The sequence below is a fragment of the Globicephala melas genome, chromosome 2 (assembly GCF_963455315.2).
Source record: "Globicephala melas chromosome 2, mGloMel1.2, whole genome shotgun sequence".
Taxonomy (NCBI): domain Eukaryota; kingdom Metazoa; phylum Chordata; class Mammalia; order Artiodactyla; family Delphinidae; genus Globicephala; species Globicephala melas.
In genome coordinates, this window is record NC_083315.2 from 32547388 (window position 1) to 32571063 (window position 23676).

Here is a 23676-nt window from a genome sequence, read left to right on the forward strand (position 1 = left end):
AACAGCTGAATTTTCAGTACACCTCACTCAGAGATTAGCATAGTGCCTTGAGAGTAATTAAACATCATTACTTTAGAACCAAAATGTCCCACACAGTGGGTAAAATAACTGATATGTAATTGTCTAGACATCTCTTTAAACAAAAGAATTCCTAGCTTCCAATGGAGATGGGTGATGGAATGGACAGACTATTATATTGGTTTTGTTTTTCTACACAAACCTGGAAAACCACAGTGGTGGTTTTCATAGTTTTAGTGTTATGTTTTCCACTAAGAATAGGAAATTTTTTCATGTTGACTTGCGAAGCTCAAATTTCCTCTTTAATATCTTCATCTCTCTTACTGCAAAGTTAGTGTTTACTGGTACTACCTGCTTACTCATGTTGAAGCCCTGAGAACCCAGCCTGCCAAGACTCCTGGCCCCAATCACTCACATGCACATGCACACACACACTCCAAGCCTTACAGCAGCATTACTGATATTTGGGGCTGGATAATTCTTTATTGTGGGGGACTGTCTTGTCCATTGTAAGCTGTTTAGCAGCATCCCTAACCTCTACCCACTATCTCTGCCTGTGATACCCTCCCCATGTTATGGGAACCAAAAATGTCTGCAGAATTGTCAAATGTCCCCTAAGGACACCACTGACTAGACAATCAAGGTCTGTAGCAGAGCCCTACCTCTTTTAAAAGTGAATGTGAAGAAGATGTGGTACATATATACAATGGAATATTACTCAGCCATAAAAAGGAACGAAACTGTGCCATTTGCAGAGACGTGGATGGACCTAGAGACTGTCATACAGAGTGCAGTAAGTCAGAAAGAGAAAAACAAATACCGTTTAATATTGCTTATATATTGAATCTAGAAAAATGGCACAGATGAACTTATTTGCAAAGCAGACAGATACAGAGAACAAATGTATGGTTACCGAGGAGGGAAGGAGGGGGTGGGATGAACTGGGAGAATGGGATTGATATATATACACTACTATGTATAAAATAGATGACTAATGAGGACTGACTATATAGCACAGGGAACTCTACTCAGTGGTCTGTGGTGACCTAAATGGGAAGGGAATCCAAAAAAGAGGGGATATATGTATATGTATAGCTGATTCACTGTGCTGTACACTAGAAACTAACACAACATTGTAAAGCAACTATACTCCAATAAAAATTAATTTAAAAAATAAAGAAATAAAAATAAAAGAGGGAAAAAAACAAAATTAATGTGAGATCAAGGGCCTAACTTATGGGAAGAACTTGGCAAACATTTGCTCTGTGCCCTAAAATGGGCTGCCAGTCTGGGCACCAGCAATGACACATAACAACCTACACAAATGGCACGAGGAGATTGCTGAACTGGTTTCAGAGCTACTCTGTTTTACTCCATTGTGATTGAACTGTTCAGAGAAAAGTACAGCTCTGTTAAGGAGTGTCTGACAGAAGACAAATGTTAAACAAATGAAGATAGCAAGTAACTGACCAACATAAAGCAGTCATAGATTTTTTAAAGGAAAAGGATTTAAAACAATTAATAGCTTATGAAGGTTGGTGATTGGCTGATGGTGATGTATATCCCTATCTGATTCCCAAACATTTTTGAGACTATGAATGTGGTTCTTTTGAGATTTGTCCTGGATGGACAGAAACCATGGCAAGTTTTTGTCCAGAAGAACGTCAGGTAGCATGTTCTTTTTTTCTCTCTGTTTCTGGTGGGGCAAGAAAGACAAATGAGGAGTGAAGGTACCACAGTGATGCAGTTTAAGGCCTTTCCCAGAAGAGACAGAATGGGGCAAAGGGAATTAACATTTATCTAGAGTCTGTTCTGTACTAAAAACTTCACCTGCATGGTAACCTCATTTTAGGGTCATCTTGTCCTTTGAGATTTAGATAAAATTGACTCAAAGTCTCTCTTTCAGGCCCTTAGGGGAATCCAATCCCTCTCTTAAGATTTCTGTGAATTCCCTAATTATTAGAGAAATGGAAATCAAAACTACAATGAGGTATCACCTCATACTGGTCAGAATGGCCATTATTAAAAAGTCTACAAATAACAAATGCTGGAGAGAATGTGGAGAAAAGGGAACCCTCCTACACTGTTGGTGGGAATATAAGTCAGTACAGCCACTATGGAAAACAGTATGGAGATTCCTCAGAAAACTAAAAATAGAATTACCATATATGATCCAGCAATCCTACTCCTGGGAATATACCCAGACAAAACTATTGTATAATTCAAACAGATACATGCACCCCTATGTTCATAGCAGCACGGTTTACAATAGCCAAAACATGGAAACAACCTAAATGTCCATCAACAGATGAATGGACAAAGAAGATGTGGTACATATATACAATGTAATATTACTCAGCCATAAAAAAGAACAAAATAATGCCATTTGCAGCAATATGGACGCAACTAGAGATCAACATACTAAGTGAAGTAAGTCAGAAAGAGAAAGACAAATAGCATGTGATATCACTTATATGTGGAATCTAAAATATGGCACAAATGAACCTATCTACAAAACAGAAACAGACTTACAGACATAGAGAACAAACTTGTGGTTGCCAAGGGGGTGGGGATGGGGGAGGGATAGATTGAGAGTTTGGGGTTAGCAGATTCAAATTATTATATACAGAATGGATCAACAACAAGGTCCTACTGTATAGCACAGGGAACTATATTCAATATCCTGTGATAAACCATAATGGAAAAGAATATAAAAAAAGAATGTATGTGTATAACTGAGTCACTTTGCTGTACAGCACAGATGGGCACAGCATTGGAAATCAACTATACTTCAAGTTTAAAAAATAAAATAAAATAAAAAGATTTCTGTGAATTCCTGCAGCCTTGCATTCTCGTTGGCCACCTTTACTCAAATGCCCTGCTCCTCTAGCTTTCTCTGTATCACTCACGTCTCACTCTATTTGTTTTTTCCTTCAAATGCCGAACAGTCTCTTCCCTTGACTTTCTCAAAATATCTGCTTCTTTCTTTCTTTCTTACTTACTTTCTTTCCTTCTAAATTTGTCTGTCTTTTAGTCTTTCAAATTGACCATTTATTATGCACCAGGCAACTCTGATAGGTCCTGGGGATAAAAAGATGAGTAAAACCAGGCATTGAACTCAGAGAAGAGGGACAAAAATCAAATAAAGGGGGCTTCCCTGGTGGCGCAGTGGTTGAGAGTCCGCCTGATGATGCAAGGGACACGGGTTCGTGCCCCAGTCCGGGAAGATCCCACATGCCGCGGAGCGGCTGGGCCCGGGAGCCATGGCCGCTGAGCCTGAGCGTCCGGAGCCTGTGCTCCGCAACGGGAGAGGCCACAGCAGTGAGAGGCCCGCGTACCGCAAAAAAAAAAAAAAAAAAAAAAAAGAACAACAAAGGAACAATCCATGAGGCTTGAAAGCATTTCATAACCCGGAGAGTCAGGGAAGACTTCGCTGGGTGAATGACATCCCTAAATTCTGAGGGATGAATAGGAAGAGGCAGAAGAGAATTCAGGCAGAGGGAAGAACATATCCTAAAACGCTACAGCAGGAAGGAGCCAAGGAAACAAAAGAATGCCAAGTAGATGGGATGCAGAAAGGTAGGATAAGTGTAAGGAGAGATGGGGAAGAGATGTAGGAGGACCAGGACATGCAGGCCAGGATAAAACTCTATGTGATCTTTAACCGGATAGCAGAGAGAAGACACTAAAGTATTTTCAGTGTTGGTGGAAAGGAGAGCCTGGCGATGGGATGACAAAGTGTTGAAAGGCATGGTTAGATGTGAATTTCTCTTAGAGAGATATAACTTACCTATAGAAAAAAATGCATACGGACTGATGAAATGTAAATGTAAACACCAGTATAATCAATATCCAAATGAGATATAGAGCAATTCATCTCCCCAGAGACCACTGCTTAAACTCATCAACCTCCTGATCCTTTCCCCACAATTACCACTGTTCTGAAATCCTTCACCATAGACTAGTTTTGCCTGCTCTTATAATTCATATAAATGGAATATACTCTTTTGTATGGGGCTGCTGTGTAAACAGCAGATTGTAGAAAGACAATGGTGGATGTGAAGAGACCCAGAGAGAGATAAAGATCATTCAATCCACCGTGGATATGGTGGAGACGGAGAAGAACTAGATGGATTGAGGAAGGAGCTATTTTGGAGGTAAAATCAATGGTGAGGGATTGGCTACAGAGGTTGAGAGAAGGAGGTATCATGGATGGCATTAAAGTGTTGAGAGAAGGAGGTATCAATGTGAGGAGGTATTAATGTGAAGGTTTGGAGTCTTGGAAAGCCCAAAAGTGCCAACAACTTGAATTGCACATGACAATGGTGGTTCCTCAAAATATTAAACATAGAATTACCATGTGATCCAGCAATTCCACTTCTGTGTATATACCCAAAAGTATTGAAAGCAGGGACTTGAACAGATATTTGTGCACCCATGATAGCAATATGATTCACAATAGCTAAAAGGTAGAAACAACCCAAATGTCCATCAGTGGATGAATAGATGAATGAATAAACAAAATGTGGTATATACATACAATGGAATATTAACTATTCTACCTTAAAAAGGAATGAGATTCTGACACATGCTACAACATGGATGAATCTTTATGAGAGTACGCTAAGTGAACTAAGCCAGACACAAAAGGGCAAATATGTATGATTCCACTTTTATGTAGGTACCTATAATAGTCAAATTCATAGTGATATAAAATGGAATGGCATTATCAGGGATTTGAGAGGAGGGAATGGGGAGTTAGTGTTAACAGATTCAGAGTTTTAGTTTGGGAGGATGAAGAGTTCTGGAGATGGACGGTGGTGATCATCGCATAACATCATGAATGTACTTAATACCACTGAACTGCTTACTTAAAAATGGTGAAGATCGTAAATTTTATGTTATGTATAATTTACCACTATAAAAACATAGGAGGAGAGCATAATTTGACCCTCATTTTCTGTGTTAATTAAAAGATTAAACGTTTAAATTGCACATAGATAGCCTTCTTAAAACTTCTCCAGCCCTCCTTGACTATTAAATGGTGGGTGGGTAGGGACCTGGTACTTTTCCACGAGTCCTTACCCACCCACCCAGAATCTTACTCCCAGCCATTCTCTCTGTCCCTGCCATCTCTGCCATGCTCCACACCAGTTTTCTGTCAATTTGCTTATTAAAGTTGGTGGGGTTTTTTGAATTATTTTACAGCAGGTTCTTATTAGTTATCTATTTTATACATATTAGTGTATATATGTCAATCCCAATCTCCCAATTCATCCCACCACCACCACTGCCCCCCCGCTTTCCCCCCTTGGTGTCCATACATTTGTTTGCTACATCTGTGTCTCTATTTCTGCCTTGCAAACTGGTTCATCTGCACCATTTTTCCAGATTCCACATGTATGCATTAATATATGATACTTGTTTTTCTCTTTCTGACTTAGTTCACTCTGTATGACATTCTCTAGGTCCACCCACGACTCTGCAAATGACCCAATTTCATTCCTTTTTACAGCAGAGTAATATTCCATTGTATATATGTATCACAACTTCTTTATCCATTTTTCTGTCGATGGGCATTTAAGTTGCTTCCATGACCTGGCTATTGTAAGTAGTGCTGCAATGAACATTGGGGTGCATGTGTTTTTTTGAATTATGGTGGTTTTCGCTGAGTATATGCCCAGTAGTGGGATTGCTAGGTCATATGGTAGTTCTATTTTTAGTTTTTTAAGGAACCTCCATACTGTTCTCCATAGTGCCTATATCAATTTACATTCCCACCAACAGTGCAAGAGGGTTCCCTTTTCTCCAAACCCTCTCCAGCATTTGTTGTTTGTAGATTTTCTGATGATGCCCATTCTAACCAGTGTGAGGTGATACCTCATTGTAGTTTTGATTTGCATTTCTCTAATAATTAGTGATGTTGAGCAGCCTTTCATGTGCTTCTTGACCATCTGTATGTCTTCTTTGGAGATATGTCTATTTAGGTCTTCTGCCCATTTTTTGATTTGGTTGTTTGCTTTTATAATATTGAGCTGTATGAGCTATTTATATATTTTGGAGATTAATCCTTTGTCCATTGATTTGTTAGCAAATATTTTCTCCCATTCTGAGGGTTGTCTTTTCATCTTGTTTGTAGCTTCCTTTGCTTTGCAAAAGCTTTTAAGTTTCATTAGGTCCCATTTATTTCTTTTTGTTTTTATTTCCTTTACTCTAGGAGGTGGATCAAAACAGATCTTCCTGTGATTTATGTCAAAGAGTGTTCTTCCTATGTTTTCCTCTAAGAGTTTTTATAGTATCTGGCCTTACATTTAGGTCTTTAATCCATTTTGAGTTTATTTTTGTGTATCGTGTTAGGAAGTGTTCTATTCATTCTTTTACATGTAGCTGTCCAGTTTTCCCAGCACCACTTATTGAAGAGGCTGTCTTTTCTCCATTGTATACTCTTGCCTCCCTTATCAAAGATAAGGTGACCATCTGTGTGTGGGTTTACCTATGGGCTTTCTATCCTGTTCCACTGACCTATATTTCTGTTTTTGTGCCAGTACTATACTGTCTTGATTACTGTAGCTTTGTAGTATAGTCTGAAGTCAGGGAGCCTGATTCCTCCAGCTCCGTTTTTCTTTCTCAAGATTGCTTTGGCTATTCGGGGTCTTTTGTGTTTCCATACAAATTGTGAAATTTTTTGTTCTAGTTCTGTGAAAAATGCCATTGGTAGTTTGATAGGGATTGCATTGAATCTTTAGATTGCTTTGGGCAGTACAGTCATTTTCACAATGTTGATTCTGCCAATCCAAGAACATAGTATACCTCTCCATCTGTTTCTATCATCCTTAATTTCTTTCATCAGTGTCTTATAGTTTCCTGCAAGTCTTTTGTCTCCTTAGGTAGGTTTATTCCTACGTATTTTATTCTTTTTGTTGAATGGTAAATGGGAGTGTTTCCTTAATTTCTCTTTCAGATTTTTCATCATTAGTGTATAGGAATGCAAGAGATTTCTGTGCATTAATTTTGTATCCTACTACTTTACCAAATTCATTGATTAGCTCTAGTAGTTTTCTGATAGTGTCTTTAGGATTCTCTATGTATAGTATCATGTCATCGGCAAAGAGTGACAGTTTTACTTCTTCTTTTCCAATTTGTGTTCTTTTTATCTCTTTTTCTTCTCTGATTGCTGTGGCTAGGACTTTCAAAACTATGTTGAATAACAGTGGCAAGAGTGGACATCCTTGTGTTGTTCCTGATGTTAGAGGAAATCCTTTCAGCTTTTCATCATTGAGAATGATGTTTGCTGTGGGTTTGTTGTATATGGCCTTTATCATTTTGAGGTAGGTTACCTCTATGCCCACTTTCTAGAGAGTTTTTATCATCATGGGTGTTGAATTTTGTCAAAAGCTTTTTCTGCATCTATTGAGATGATCATATGGTTTTTATTCTTCAGTTTATTAATATGGTGTATCACATTGATGGATTTGTGTATATTGAAAAATCCTTGCATCCCAGGGGTAAACCCCACTTGATCATGGAATATGATACTTTTAATGTGTTGGATTTTGTTTGCTAGTATTTTGTTCAGGATTTTCGCATCTATACTTATCAGTGATATTGAGCTGTAATTTTCTTTTTTTATAGTATCTCTGTTTGGTTTGGGTATCAGGGCGATGGTGGCCATGTAGAATGAGTTTGGGAGTGTTCCTTCCTCTGCAATTTTTGGGAAGAGTATGAGAAGGATGGGTGTTAGCTCTTCTCTAAATGTTTGATAGAATTCACCTGTGAAGCCATCTGGTCCTGGACTTTTGTTTGTTGGAAGATTTTTAATCACAGTTTCAATTTCATTACTTGTGATTGGTTTATTCATATTTTCTATTTCTTCCTTGTTCAGTCTTGGAAGGTTATACCTTTCCAAGAATTTGTTTCATTTCTCCCAGGTTGTTCATTTTATTGGCATAGAGTTGCTTGTAGTAGTCTCTTAGGATGCTTTGTATTTCTGCGGTGTCCATTGTAACTTCTTTTTGATTTCTAATTTTATTGATTTGAGTCCTCTCCCTCTTTTTCTTGATGAGTCTGGCTAAGGGTTTATCAATTTTGTTTATTTTCTCAAAGAACCAGCTTTTAGTTTTATTAATCTTTGCTATTGTTTTTTTTGTTTCTGTTTCATTTATTTCTGCTCTGATCTTTATGATTTCTTTCCTTCTACTAACTTTGGGTTTTGTTTGTTCTTCTTTCTCTGGTTCCTTTAGGTGTAAGGTTAGATTGTTAATTAGAGATTTTTCTTGTTCCTTGAGGTAGGCTTGTATTGCTATAATCATCCCTCTTAGAACTGCTTTTGCTGCATCCCACAGGTTCTGGATCATCATGTTTTCATTGTCATTTGTCTCAAGCTATTTTTTGATTTCCTACTGATTTCATCAGTGATTTCTTGGTTATTTAGTAGCATATTGTTTAGCCTCCATGTGTTTGTGTTTTTTGTGTTTTTTCCCTGTAATCTATTTCTAATCTCATAGCGTAGTGGTTGGAAAAGATGCTTGATATGATTTCAATTTTCTTAAATTTACTGAGGCTTGATTTGTGACCCAAGATGTGTTCTATCCTGGAGAATGTTCTGTGTGCACTTGAGAAGAAGGTGTAATCTGCTGGTTTTGGATGGAATGTCCTATAAATATCAATTAAATCTATCTGGTCTATTGTGTCATTTAAAGCTTGCGATTCCTTATTAATTTTCTGTCTGGATAATCTGTCCATTGGTGTAAGTGAAGTGTTAAAGTCCCCCACTATTATTGTGTTACTGTCAATTTCCTCTTTTATAGCTGTTAGCATTTGCCTTATGTTTTGAGGTGCTCCTATGTGGGGTGCATAAATATTTACAATTGTTATATCTTCTTCTTGGATTGATCCCTTGATCATTCTGTAGTGTCCTTCCTTACCTCTTGTGAGAGTCTTTATTTTAAAGTCTATTTTATCTGATATGAGTATTGGTACTCCAGCTTTCTTGTGATTTCCATTTGCATGGAATATCTTTTTCCATCCCCTCACTTTCAGTCTGTATGTGTCCCTAGGTCTGAAGTGGGTTTCTTGTAGAGAGCATATAGATGGGTCTTGTTTTTGTATCCATTCAGCCAGTCTGTGTCTTTTGGTTGGAGCATTTAATCCATTTACATTTAAGGTAATTATTGATATGTATGTTTCTATTTCCATTTTCTTAATTATTTGGGGTTTTTTTTACTTCTCTTGTGTTTCCCACTTAGAGAAGTTCCTTTAGCATTTGTTGTAGAGCTGGTTTGGTGGTGCTGAATTCTCTTAGCTTTTGCTTGTCTGTAAAGCTTTTGATTTCTCCATCGACTCTGAACGAGATCATTGCCAGGTAGAGTAATCTCGCTTGTAGGTTCTTCCCTTTCATCACTTTAACTATGTCATTCCACTCCTTTCTGGCTTGTGGAGTTTCTGCTGAGAAATCAGCTGTTAACTTTATGGGAGTTCCCTTGTATATTATTTGTCATTTTTCCCTTGTTGCTTTTAATAATTTTTCTTTGTCTTTAATTTTTGTCAATTTGATTACTATGTGTCTCAGTGTGTTTCTCCTTGGGTTTATCCTGCCTGGGACTCTCTGTGTTTCCTGGACTTGGGTGGCTATTTCCCTTCCTATATTAGGGAAGTTTTCGACTATAATCTCTTCAATATTTTCTCAGGTCCTTTCTGTCTCTCTTCTCCTTCTGGGACCCCTGTAATGCGAATGTTGTTGTGTTTAATGTTGTCCCAGAGGTCTCTTAGGCTGTCTCCATTTCTTTTTGTTCTTTTTTCTTTTTTCTGTTCCACAGCAGTGAATTCCACCATTCTGTCTTCCGGGTCACTTATCCGTTCTTCTGCCTCAGTTATTCTGCTATTGATTCCTTCTAGTGTAGTTTTCATTTCAGTTATTGTATTGTATTTTTCATCTCTGTTTGTTTGTTCTTTAATTCTTCTAGATGTTTGTTCTTTAATTCTTCTAGGTCTTTGTTAAACATTTCTTGCATCTTCTCGATCTTGCCTTTATTCTTTTTCTGAGGTCCTGCATCATCTTCACTATCATTACTCTGAATTCTTTTTCTGGAAGGTGGCCTATCTCCACTTCATTTAGTTGTTTTTCTGGGGTTTTATCTTGTTCCTTCATCTGGTACATAGTCCTGTGCCTTTTCATTTTGTCTATCTTTCTGTGAATGTGGTTTTCATTCCACAGGCTGCAGGATTGTAGGTCTTCTTGCTTCTGCTCTCTGCCCTCTGGTGGATGAGGCTATCTAAGAGGCTTGTGCGAGCTTCCTGATGGGAAGGACTGGTGGTGGGTAGAGCTGGGTGTTACTCTGGTGGTCAGGCTCAGTAAAACTTTAATCCACTTGTCTGCTGATGGGTGGGGCTGGGTTCTCTCCCTGTTGATTGTTTGGCCTGAGGCAACCCAGCACTGAAGCCTACAGGCTCTTTGGTGGGGCTAATGGTGGACTCTGGGAGGGCTCACGCCAAGGAGTACTTCCCAGAACTTCTGTTGCCAGTGTCCTTGTCCCCACAGTGAGCTACAGCCACCCCCAACCTCTGCAGGAGACCCTCCAGCACAAGCAGGTACATCTGGTTCAGCCTCCTATGGGGTCACTGCTCCTTCTCTCTGGGTCCTGAGGCACACACTAATTTGTGTGTGCCCTCCCAGAGTGGAGTCTCTGTTTCCCCCAGTCCTGTTGAAGTCCTGCAATCAAACCCCACTAGGCTTCAAAGTCTGATTCTCTGGGAATTCCTCCTCCCATTGCCAGAACCCCTGGTTGGGAAGCCTGATGTGAGGCTCAGAACCTTCATTCCAGTGGGTGGAATTCTGTGGTATAATTGTTCTCCAGTTTGTGAGTCACCCACCCAGCAGTTATGAGATTTGATTTTTTTGTGATTGTGACCCTCCTACCGTCTCATTGTGGCTTCTCCTTTGTCTTTGGAAGTTGGGTATCTTTTTTGGTGAGTTCCAGTGTCTTCCTGTCAATGATTGTTCAGCAGTTAGTTGTGATTACAGTGCTCTTGCAAGAGGGAGTGAGCACATGTCCTTCTACTCCACCATCTTGAACCAATCTCCCCTATTAAAGTTTCTTTAATCTGTTGCCCTGATTTCTAGTTCCACCTTACATTCTATGAGTTTTCCTAGTGACCTTCCAAAAAGTCCTACATCTTTGCTTAAGCTACTTTGTTTTGCTGCTTAGGTTTTGGTACTTGTAAGCCAAAGAGAAAGTAACTTTATTTGTTTACAGTAAATGTAACACAAAACAACATGACAACTGAAACCAAACCTTCACTAATATGAATAAATGTAAATAACCTAAACTCACTTAAAAATCTATATGTATATATAGATTTTAGATCAGTTAACAAAGCCAATGAAACTCTATGATTTTTTAAGGGACACATACACAAAACCACTTCAGAAAAGTTAAAATAAAGGGTAAAAAAAATTTTAAGGTAAAGATAAAATGAAAGCAGGTGTTATGATCTTTGTGTCAAATAATCTATAATTCAAGCTTAAAAGCATTGGGACTTCCCTTGTGGCGCAGTGGTTAAGAATCCGTTCGCCAATGCAGGGGACATGGCTTCAAGCTCTGGTCCAGGAAGATCCCACGTGCCGGGGAGCAAATATGCCCGTGCGCCACAACTACTGAGACTGTGCTCTAGAGACCACGATTCACAACTACTGAAGCCCGCATGCCTAGAGCCCATGCTGCACAACAAAGAGAAGCCACCGCAGTGAGAAGCCTGCGCACCGCAACAAAGAGTAGCCCCCACTCACCGCAACTAGAGAAAGCCCACGCACAGCAACAAAGAACCAGTGCAGTCAAAAATAAATAAATAAACAAACAAGCCACTGGAATAAAAAAAAATGATTAAAAGCATTAAAAAATACAAAGAAGGATACTTTATAATGCTAAAAGTGATAATGCATAATGAAGTTGTACATAAATTTCTGTGCACAAAATAATATAGCAGAAACTTTAATAAACCACAAACTATAGAAGATAAAAGGAAAACTAGACAAATCCATACTAATAATAAGAGAATTTAAAACACCTTCCTCTGACCTAGACAGATTAATGAGAAAATATCTAGCAAGGATAAAGAAAACCTTAATACATAATCAATGAAGTATATCTTATAGCTATATATCAACCCTGTCCCATGATAATACAGGATATTCCTTCTTTTCAATTACATTTAGATCATTTATAAAAATAGACCATATTTTAAGTCATAAAGAAAATCTAAATTAATTCCAAAGATAGAAATATTATTAAGAGCATTCTGATCAGAATAAATAGTGGTTGTGTCATGGTATCTCACTGTGGTTTTGATTTGCATTTCCCTAATAATTAGTGAGTTGAGCATCTTTTCATGTGCTTATTGGCAATTTGTATATGTTATTTGGAGAAATGTCTATTCAGATCCTTTGCCATTTTTAACTGGGATTTTGTCTTTTTGTTATTGAGTTGTAAGAGATCTGAATACCAGTCCCCCTACAGATATAGGACCTGAAAATATTTTCTTCCATCTTATGGGCTGTCTTTTAACTTTCTTGATAGTATCCTCTGAAATACAAAAATTTTTAATTTTGATAAAGTCCAATATAGCTATTTTTCTTTTGTCACATTTGCTTTTGGTTTCATATCTAAGAAACCATTTCTTAATCCAACATCATGAAGATTTACTCCTGTGTTTTTTCCTAAGAGTTTTACAACTTTGGCTCTTATATTTAAGTCTTTGATTCCTTTCAAGTTAATTTTTGTATATGCTTTAAGGTAGCTGTCCAACTTCATTCTTTGCATGTGGATATACAGTTGTTCCAGCACCATTTGTTGAAAAGACTACATATTCGTTCCCTTATTTGTTTTAGCACTCTTGTCAAATATTAATTGACCATAAATGTGAGGGGCTTCTTTTTTCCTGTATCCTCAATTATATCTCATCGATTTATATGTTCATCCCTATGTTAGTATCACACTGTTTTGATTACTGTACCTTTGGAGTAAGTTTTACAGTTGATAAGTGTGAATTCTCCAATGACTTTTTTGGAGAGGGTGTGCTATTTCAGGTTTTGTGCATTTTTGCATTTCTATGTGAATTTTAAAATCAGCTTGTCAATTCCTACAAAAATAGCAGCTGGGGCTTCCCTGGTGGCGCAGTGGTTGAGAGTCTGCCTGCCGATGCAGGGGACACGGGTTCGTGCCCTGGTCTGGGAAGATCCCACATGCCACGGAGCGGCTGGGCCCGTGAGCCATGGCCGCTGAGCCTGCGCGTCCGGAGCCTGTGCTCCACAACGGGAGAGGCCACAACAGTGAGAGGCCCGCGTAATGCAAAAAAAAATAAAATAAAATAAAATAGCAGCTGGAATTTTGATAAGGACTGTACATTTTACATCTTGTTTTGCTTCATTTAGTTTCAATGATGGTGTTTTTAATCTACGGACACTTTGATCAAAGTGTACTCCACTAAGCAGGAGACACTGTGCTGTTTGCCCTCATGATGCCAGCAGACATCCTAAAAGTCTATAAAGTGCCCTAATAGACAATGAGCCAAGTCAGTCTGTCTTTCCCTGTGTCACCCTGTGAACCCACAGGCCACCACTACTAAGGGACAGGAGGTCTGAAAGTGGAGACAAAATATTCTCTCCTCACCCCCATTTCAAATATTCTTATAAACTAGAAACCCTGTCTGAATATTGCAATTAATGTTCTCAGGTCAGGAGTGGACATAAATCAGCCCTTTCACTAAATCATACCAGTTTGAGTTTGCTACCCATCACACACACACACACACACACACACACACACACACACACACACACACACTTCCCATTTGCCCTGCAAAGACTTAACACTTCTAGATAAGCTCAATTATGCATAGAAAAGTGCTTTTTCCTTCGTTTGACAATAGTTTTCAAGAGAGGCCTGGCAAAAGCTGAAAACTCAGCTGTGGGGCTTCTTTTGAAAGAAAAATTGGCCTCTGATTGTACATAAGTGATAATGAACAAGGAATACATATTATGTTGGCCAGATTTCATATGCAAATTAGACTAGCTTCTCTTCTTAACTTCTCTTTCTCCAGCAAAAATATGGTAGGGGATGCCTTAGTCTGATTAAATGTAAATATTCATGTAGACCTCAGCCATCTTTTGGTGAGTTAGGAGCCAGTATATTGAATTACATCAGACAGAAAATCATTCTCGTGATTTCCCTGGTGGCACAGTGGTTAAGAATCTGCCTGCCAATGCAGGGGACACAGGTTCGATCCCTGGTCTGGGAAGTTCCCACATGCCACGGAGCAATTAAGCCTGTGCACCACATCTACTGAGCCTGTGCCCTAGAGCCCGTGCGCCTCAACTACTGAGCCCATGTGCTGCAACTACTGAAGCCCATGCACCTAGAGCCCGTGCTCCACAGCAAGAGAAGCCACTGCAGTGAGAATCCCGTGCACCACAACAAAGAGTAGCCCCTGCTGGCCACAGCTAGAGAAAGCCCAAGCACAGCAACGAAGACCCAATGCAGCCAAAAATATATATATATAAAAGAAAATAGAATAAAAAAGTAAATCATTCTCACATCTATGTCCTAAATGTGGACTAACTTTGCATTAAATAAATTTATTTTTTCTTCTTAATGAACTTAAAATGGAGGCTGACACTATAAATAGGTGTGCATAGCTGAAATCCAGGTTTGACAACATACTAAATGCATTCTTTGTAAATTCATCCTTCAGGGACCAGACCCATGCTTTGAATGTTCTGTACATAGTAATCAGGTAAAAATAGTAACATATTGCTGACCTGGTAGACTCTCATCTCTACAGGTTCACTTGTAGTGCTGGAAAGCAGAGAACCTAAAAGCAGGAAAAAAAAATTAGGTGAAATAAGGTGATTTACACAGATGGTGCTTTGTAGGCTATTGTATGATAAAAATGTTATTTATTTCTATGATAGTGATTATTATTATCATCAGAGTATAAATCAAGAGGCCTTGATTCTACTCTCTGGTTATGTTATATCTTTTTTAGTTTTCTGATACTTTGGGGACCCTTGGCCAGATGCAATAGAAATTAACCCTTTCTTTCATGGGAAGAGTAGGATTTCTATCCCACAAGAATGGGATGAATGGGGCTATCTTCTTTTCTGAGTTGGAGACTACAGGCCTCTAATTTTGGGATTAACCTTCAGAGCCTGATTCCAAGCTCTTAGACTCTCCATCTCTTCAACCCCTCTCCCCTCCCACCCCTACTGCACTCCATCTACCACCTGCCAACACCATCTGAAAAGCTGAGCCTACACATGAACAACCTTAGCCTTGGAAATACAACCCATCAATGACAGATGTACAGGACCCACAAGGAGAAAGCTGAGGAGGCACAGTCCTTAGGCAGCAAGACACAAATTCTGACTTAAGACCTGTGGTAATCCATCAACAGAGGAATGGAGATTCCTTTAAAAACTAAAGATAGAACTGCCATATGACCCAGCAGTCCCACTCCTGGGCATATACCAAGACAAAATCATAATTCAAAAAGACACATGCACCCCAATGTGCATTGCAGCACTATTTACAATAGTCAGGACATGGAAGCAACCTAAATGTCTGTCAGCAGAGGAATGGATAAAGAAGATGTGATACATATATACAGTGGAATATTAGTCATAAAAAGGAATGAAATTGGGTCATTTGTAGAGACGTGGATGGACATAGAGACTGCCATACAGAGTGAAGTAAGTGAGAAAGAGAAAAACAAATAACGTGTATTAAAGCATATATGTGGAATCTGAAAAACTGGTATAGACAATCTTATTTACAAACCAGAAACAGAGACACAGACGTAGAGAACAAACATATGGAAACAAAGTCAGAAAGGGGGGTGGGATGAATTGGGAGATTGGGATTGACATATATACACCATTGATGCTATGTATAAAATAGATAGCTAATGAGAACCTACTGTATAGCACAGGGAACTCTACTCAGTGCTCTGTGGTGACCTAAATGAGAAGGAAATCCAAAAAAGAGGGGATATATGTATACGTATAGCTGATTCACTTTGCTGTAAAGTATAAACTAAAACAATACTCCAAAAAAAAAAGAAATTCTGACTTACGACCTGTGGCAGTCCATCAACAGAGGAATGGATAAAGAAGACGTGGAACAGAGGTGCAAGGCCTTCACATGCAGCACCATGTGAGCAAGTTAAACTGTACCAAGCACAAAGGAAAGAAAGGGGAGACCTTCGAGGTGGTGGAGGAGTAAGATGTGGAGATCACCTTACACAAATACATCAAAAATACAACTACATGTGGAACAACTCCTACAGAACACCTACTGAACGCTGGCAGAAGACTTTAGACTTCCCAAAAGGCAAGAAACTCCCCACTTACCTGGGTAGGGCAAAAGAAAAAAGGAAAAACAGAGACAAAAGAATAGGGACGGGACCTGCACCTCTGGAAGGGAGCTGCGAAGGAGGAAAAGTTTCCACACACTAGGGAGCCCCTTCATTGGCAGAGATGGGGGTGGGCAGGGGGGAAGCTTCGGAGCCATGGAGGAGAGCACAGCAACAGGGCTGTAAAGGGCAAAGCTGAGAGATTCCCGCACAGAGGATCAGGGCCGACCAGCACTCACTGGCCTGAGAGGCTTGTCTGCTCACCTGCTGGGGCGGGTGGGGGCTGGGAGCTGAGGCTCGGGCTTCGGAGATAAAATCCCAGGGAGAGGACTGGTGTTGGCTGCGTGAACACAGCCTGAAGGGGGCTAGTGCGGCATAGCTAGCCGGGAGTCCTGGAAAAAGTCTGGACCTACCAGAGAGGCAAAAGACCACTGTTTCAGGGTGCACAAAGAGAGGGGAGTCCTTCCCCATCTGCCCACAGAAGGCAGAGCACCGCCTAAATGAACTTCAGAGATGGGCGCAAGCCACGGCTATCAGTTCAGACATCAGAGACAGGCGTGAAATGCTAACGCTGCTGCTGCAGCCACCAAGAATCCTGTGTGTGAGCACAGGTCACTATCCACACTCCCTGCCAGGAGCCTGTGCAGCACGCCACCGCCAGGGTCCCATGATCCAGGGACAACTTCCCCAGGAGAACACACTGTACGCCTCAGGCTGTTGCAACGTCACGCAGGCTCGCCCCGCATTCCAATTATAACTACTGTACCCCTTCCACTCCCCAGCCTGGTTAAGCAAGAGCCCCCTAATCAGCTGCTGCTTTAACCCCATCCTGTCTGGGTGGGAACAGATGCCTCTATATGCAGAGGTGGGGCCAAAACCAAAGCTGAACCCCAGGAGTTGTGCGAACAAAGAAGAGAAAGGGAAATTTCACTGTGCAGCCTCAGGAGCAGCAGATTAAATCCCCACAATCAACTTGATGTACCCTGCAGCTCCGGAATACCTGAATAGAAAATGAATCATCCCAAAATTGAGAAGTAGACACATGTTAATCAAACTATCAAAATTAAATACAAAGAAAAAATATTAAGAGCAGCAAGGGAAAAGCAACAAATAACATACAAGGGAAACCCCATAAGGTTAACAGCTGATCTTTCAGCAGAACTCTGAAAGCCAGAAGGGAGTGGCAGGACATATTTAAAGTGATGAAAGGGAAGAACCTACAACAAAGAGTACTCTACCCGACAAGGATCTCATTCAGGTTTGACAGAGACATTAAAAGCTTTACAGACAAGAAGAACCTAAGAGAATTCAGCACCACCAAACCAGCTTCACAAAAAATGCTAAAGGAACTTCTCTAGGCAGGAAATACAAGAGGAGGAAAAGACTTACAAAAACAAACCCAAAACAATTAAGAAAATGGTAATAAGAACATACATATCGATAATTACCTTAAATGTAACTGGATTAAATGCTCCAACTAAAAGACATAGACTGGCTGAATGGATACAAAAACAAGACCCATACATATGCTGTCTACAAGAAACCCATTTCAGACCTAGGGACACATATGGACTGAAAGTGAGGGGATGGAAAAAGATATTCCATACAAATGGAAATCACAAGAAAGCTGGAGTAGCAAGACTCATATCAGACAAAATAGACTGTAAAATAAAGACTATTTCAAGAGACAAAGAAGGACACTACATAATGATCAAGGGATCAATCCAAGAAGAAGATATAACAATTGCAAATATTTATGCCCCCAACATAGGAGCACCTGAATACATAAGGTAAATGCTAACAGCCATAAAAGGGGAAATCAACAGTAACACAATAATAGTAGGGGACTTCAACACCCCACTTTCACCAATGGACAGATCATCCAAAATGAAAATAAATAAGGAAACACAAGCTTTAAATGACACAACAGACCAGATAGACTTAATTGATGTTTATAGGACGTTCCATCCAAAATGACAGAATACACTTTCTTCTCAAGTACGAATGGAACAGTCTCCAGGATAGATCATATCTTGGGCCACAAATCAAGCATCAGTACATTTAAGAAAATTGACATTGTATGAAGTATTTTTTCCAACCACAACACTATGAGACTAGATATCAATTACAGGAAAAAAAACTTTTAAAAATACAATAAACAATATGCTAAACAATACGCTAATAAATGACCAAGAGATCACTGAAGAAATCAAAGAGGAAATAAAAAAATACCTAAAAATAAACGACAATGAAAACACAATGACCCAAAACCTATGGGATGCAGCAAAAGCAGTTCTAAGAGGGAAGTTCATAGCAATACAATCCTACCTCAAGAAACAAGAATAATCTCAAATAACCAAACTAACCTTACACTTAAAGCAATTACAGAAAGAAAAAAAACCCCAAAGTTAGCAGAAAGAAAGAAATCATGAAGATCAGTTCAGAAATAAATGAAAGAGAAATGATGGAAACAATAGCAAAGGTCAATAAAACTAAAAGGTGGTTCTTTGAGAAGATGAACAAAATTGATAAACCATTACCCAGATTCATCAAGAAAAAAAGGGAGAAGACTAAAATCAACAGAATTAGAAATGAAAAAAGAGAAGTAACAACTGACACTGCAGAAATACAAAGGATCATGAGAGAATACTACAAGAAACTATATGCCAATAAAATGGACAACCTGGAAGAAATGGACAATTTCTTAGAAAAGCACAACCTTCCGAGACTGAACCAGGAAGAAATGGAAAATATAAATAGACCAATCAAAAGCACTGAAATTGAAACTGTGATTAAAAATCCTCCAAAATACAAAAGCCCAGGACCAGATGGCTTTACAGGTGAAATCTATCAAATATTTAGAGAAGAGCTAACACCTATCCTTCTCAAACTATTCCAAAATATAGCAGAGGGAGGAATACTCCCAAACTCATTCTATGAAGCCACCAACACCCTGACACCAAAACCAGACAAAGATGTCATAAAACAAAAGAAAACAAGAGACCAATATCACTGATGAACATTGATGCAAAATTCTCAACAAAATACTAGTAAACAGAATCCAGCAGCACATTAAAAGGACCATACACTATGATCAAGTGGGGTTTATTCCAGGAATGCAAGGATTCTTCAATATATGCAAAACAATCAATGTGATGAACCATATTAACAAATTGAAGGAGAAAAAACATATGATCATCTCAATAGATGCAGAGAAAGCTTTTGACAAAATTCAACACCCATTTATGATAAAAACCCTGCAGAAAGTAGGCATAGAGGGAACTTTCCTCAACATAATAAAGGCCATATATGACAAACCCACAGCCAACATCCTCCTCAATGGTGAAAAACTGAAAGCATTTCCACTAAGATCAGGAACAAGACAAGGTTGCCCACTCTCACCACTCTTATTCAACATAGTTTTGGAAGTTTTAGCCACAGCAATCAGAGAAGAAAAGGAAATAAAAGGAATCCAAGTCGGAAAAGAAGAAGTAAAGCTGTCACTGTTTGCAGATGACATGATACTATACATAGAGAATCCTAAAGATGCTACCAGAAAACTACTAGAGCTAATCAATGAATTTGGTAAAGTAGCAGGATACAAAATTAATGCACAGAAATCTCTGCATTCCTATACACTAATTATGAAAAATCTGAAAGGAAATCAAGAAAACACTCCCATTTACCATTCAACAAAAAGAATAAAATATCTAGGAATAAGCCTACCTAGGGAGACAAAAGACCTGTATGCAGAAAATTATAAGACACTGATGAAAGAAATTAAAGATGATACAAATAGATGGAGAGATATACCATGTTCTTGGATTGGCAGAATCAACATTGTGAAAATGACTCTACTACCCAAAGCAATCTACAGATTCAATGCAATCCCTATCAAACTACCACTGGTATTTTTCACAGAACTAGAATAAAAAATTTCACAATTTGTATGGAAACACAAAAGACTCCGAATAGCCAAAGTAATCTTGAGAATGAAAAACGGAGCTGGAGGAATCAGGCTCCCTGACTTCAGACTATACTACAAAGCTACAGTAATCAAGACAGTATGGTACTGGCACAAAAACAGAAATATCGATAAATGGAACAGGATAGAAAGCCCAGAGATAAACCCACACACGTATGGTCACCTTATCTTTGATAAAGGAGGCAGGAATGAACAGTGGAGAAAAGACAGCCTCTTCAATAAGTGGTGCTGGGAAAACTGGACAGGTACATGTAAAAATATGACATTAGATCACTCCCTAACACAATACACAAAAATAAACTCAAAATGGATTAAAGACCTAAATGTAAGGCCAGACACCATCAAACTCTTAGAGGAAAACATAGGCAGAACACTCTATGACATAAATGACAGCAAGATCCTTTTTGACCCACCTCCTAGAGAAATGGAAATGAAAACAAAAATAAACAAATGGGACCTAATGAAACTTCAAAGCTTTTGCACAGCAAGGGAAACCATAAACAAGACGAAAAGACAACCCTCAGAATGGGAGAAAATATTTGCAAATGAAGCAACTGACAAAGGATTAATCTCCAAAATTTATAAGCAGCTCATGCAGCTCAATAGCAAAAAAACAAAAACCCAATCCAAAAATGGGCAGAAGACCTAAATAGACATTTCTCCAAAGAAGATATACAGACTGCCAACAAACACATGAAAGAGTGCTCAACTTCATTAATCATTAGAGAAATGCAAATCAAAACTACAATGAGATATCATCTCACACCAGTCAGAATGGCCATCATCAAAAAATCTAGAAACAATAAATGCTGGAGAGGGTGTGGAGAAAAGGGAACCCTCTTGCACTGTTGGTGGGAATGTAAATTGATACAGCCACTGTGGAGAACAGTATGGAGGTTCCTTAAAAAACTAAAAATAGAACTACCATAAAACCCAGCAATCCCACTACTGGGCAGATACCCTGAGAAAACCATAATTCAAAAGGAGTCATGTACCAAAATGTTCATTGCAGCTCTATTTACAGTGGCCTGGAGATGGAAATAACCTAAGTGTCCATCATCGGAAGAATGGATAAAGAAGATGTGGCACATATATACAATGGAATATTACTCAGCCATAAAAAGAAACGAAATTGAGCTATTTGTAATGAGGTGGATAGACCTAGAGCCTGTCATACAGAGTGAAGTAAGTCAGAAAGAGAAAGAAAAATACCGTATGCTAACACATATATATGGAATTTAAGAAAAAAAAAAGTCATGAAGAACCTAGGGGTAAGACAGGAATAAAGACACAGATCTACTAGAGAATGGAGTTGAGGATATGGGGAGGGGGAAGGGTGAGCTGTGACAAAGCGAGAGAGAGGCATGGACATATATACACTACCAAACGTAAGGTAGATAGCTAGTGGGAAGCAGCCACATAGCACAGGGAGATCAGCTCTGTGCTTTGTGACCGCCTGGTGGGGTGGGATAAGGAGGGTGGGAGGGAGGGAGACGCAAGAGGGAAGAGATATGGGAATATGTATATGTATAACTGATTCACTTTGTTATAAAGCAGAAACTAACACACCATTGTAAAGCAATTATACTCCAATAAAGATGTTAAAAAAAAAAAAAACAAGACAGACTCTGCCCTCCTGGAGTTCTATTACGGATGCCCGACTTAAACCATCACAAAGACAAACATGCACTTACATACAGTCATGAATGTCATGAATGATAAGTACATGTCATCTGAGTTGAACGGCGTGTAGGACAAGGGGACATCAGGGAAGGCTGCTCTGAGTAAGTGACACTTAAGCTCAGACTTAAAGGCTGCATAGGGGTGGCCAGGCGAAGGGGAAGGAAACTCCAAGCAGATGGCCTAGCATGTGCAAGGGCCCCGCGGCAGAGAAGAGCTTGGCTTTCTCCACGTGCTGGAGAACATGTCTGGGGCCTGGTGGGAGGGAACCTGCTGGGAAGTGAGGCTGGAGAAGGATGGAGGGTCAAACCAGGCAGCCTAAGAAAGACTACGGATCCCATCCTGAGTGCCTTGGAGATCAGTGAAGGGTTAAAGCAAGGGAGCAACGGGATCCAGCTGGAATTTGGGGAGCTACTGTGTGGAGACAAGACACCTGGAGCAGCTCTAGTCATTGTGTTACCTGGGCCCAGCTTGATGTGGGGCTTCAGGGAAGACCAGCCTCCTAGGGGAGCTCTGGTGGGGACAACACACAAAAGAAATGTCAACATCTATAAGACAGGTCTAAATAAAAAGGTTCAGAAGAGGTGAGAAGGGGGAGATGGCATTTTGAGGCAGGCCTTGGAATATGGGTGATGTTGGACCTGAGGGTAGGTGTGGAGAGGGTGCCCAGGCAGAGGGGCCAGAGAGACCAAAGGCAAAGCAGACCAGGTAGTTGTCCTTGGTGTCCATCCGGGCAGGAGGGGGCCTGAGAGGGCACAGCTCCTCTGCTCCTTTTGCCACCACATTCAGCCTCGTGACTGCCAGTGCAGGTCATGGTGATGGTTCAAGTGTCTGGAGTGGCTGCTCTGATCCCAAGGGGCCAACATGGTCACTCAAGCCTGGGTGGGAGATCAAAGATTCCTGGGAGTCAGCAGGAAGCCACCTGAGGTCGTAGCTGGACGTCTGTTGGATGGGCTGGATGGTGGGTTTATTACTTCTAGTCAAACTCGCCCTTGCTCCATTCAAGCCCCACACAAACAAATGAATAACCACCTAAAACTACTTTTCAGTTTGGGAATTTCAGCAAACCTGCATGTGTGTGCGTGTGCATGCACACATGTGCACATTTGTGTCAATATGAACATGCACCTGCAAGTGTCCATGAATGTGCCCCATGTCAACATGCATGTAATTAACAGCTCAAGTTCACAGAGCGCTCACCACCACTCTAGGTTCTCGCTTGAATCACCTTATTTAATCCGCACCGTGGCCCTGGGCAGTAGACAATATTGTCATTCACACTTCACAGACTGGGAAACTCAGGTGGGATGTTAGCCAGATAACTCTCTGTGTGCAGAATGCTTTCTTGCTCCCAGAATCCTAAATCATACATCGACTCCTAGAAGGAGAGAGCTTTTCATCTTTCATCAAGGTCACGCACAGAGACAACAACCCATGCTTCTTTCCTGTAAAGCCCTTCAAAAAACTCGAAAAAATTGGACCTGAAATAAAACTCTAACATTTTTCATGTAGTCTACTAGTAGGTGTCTGCTAGAATATTAGGAAAAGGCATGCAGTTCACCCAGGAAAAAGAAAAATAACATGGTAGA

General features: G+C 39.8%; 1 protein-coding gene across 18 annotated transcripts in view; it reads right to left on the reverse strand.

Annotated features, from left to right (window-relative positions):
* The window catches only part of MTHFS (methenyltetrahydrofolate synthetase), a 278936-nt gene that overhangs the window by 166117 nt on the left and 89143 nt on the right, over window positions 1-23676 (reverse strand). For all 18 annotated transcript variants that reach the window (XR_009562830.1, XR_009562829.1, XR_011377218.1 and 15 more), the window contains exon 3: window positions 14831-14883. Coding sequence is in view for 2 of the 18 variants with exons in the window: in XM_060293744.1 (XP_060149727.1) it covers window positions 14831-14883 (53 nt within the window). In the remaining 16 variants the exon portion in view is untranslated. The remainder of the gene's footprint in view (window positions 1-14830; window positions 14884-23676) is intronic.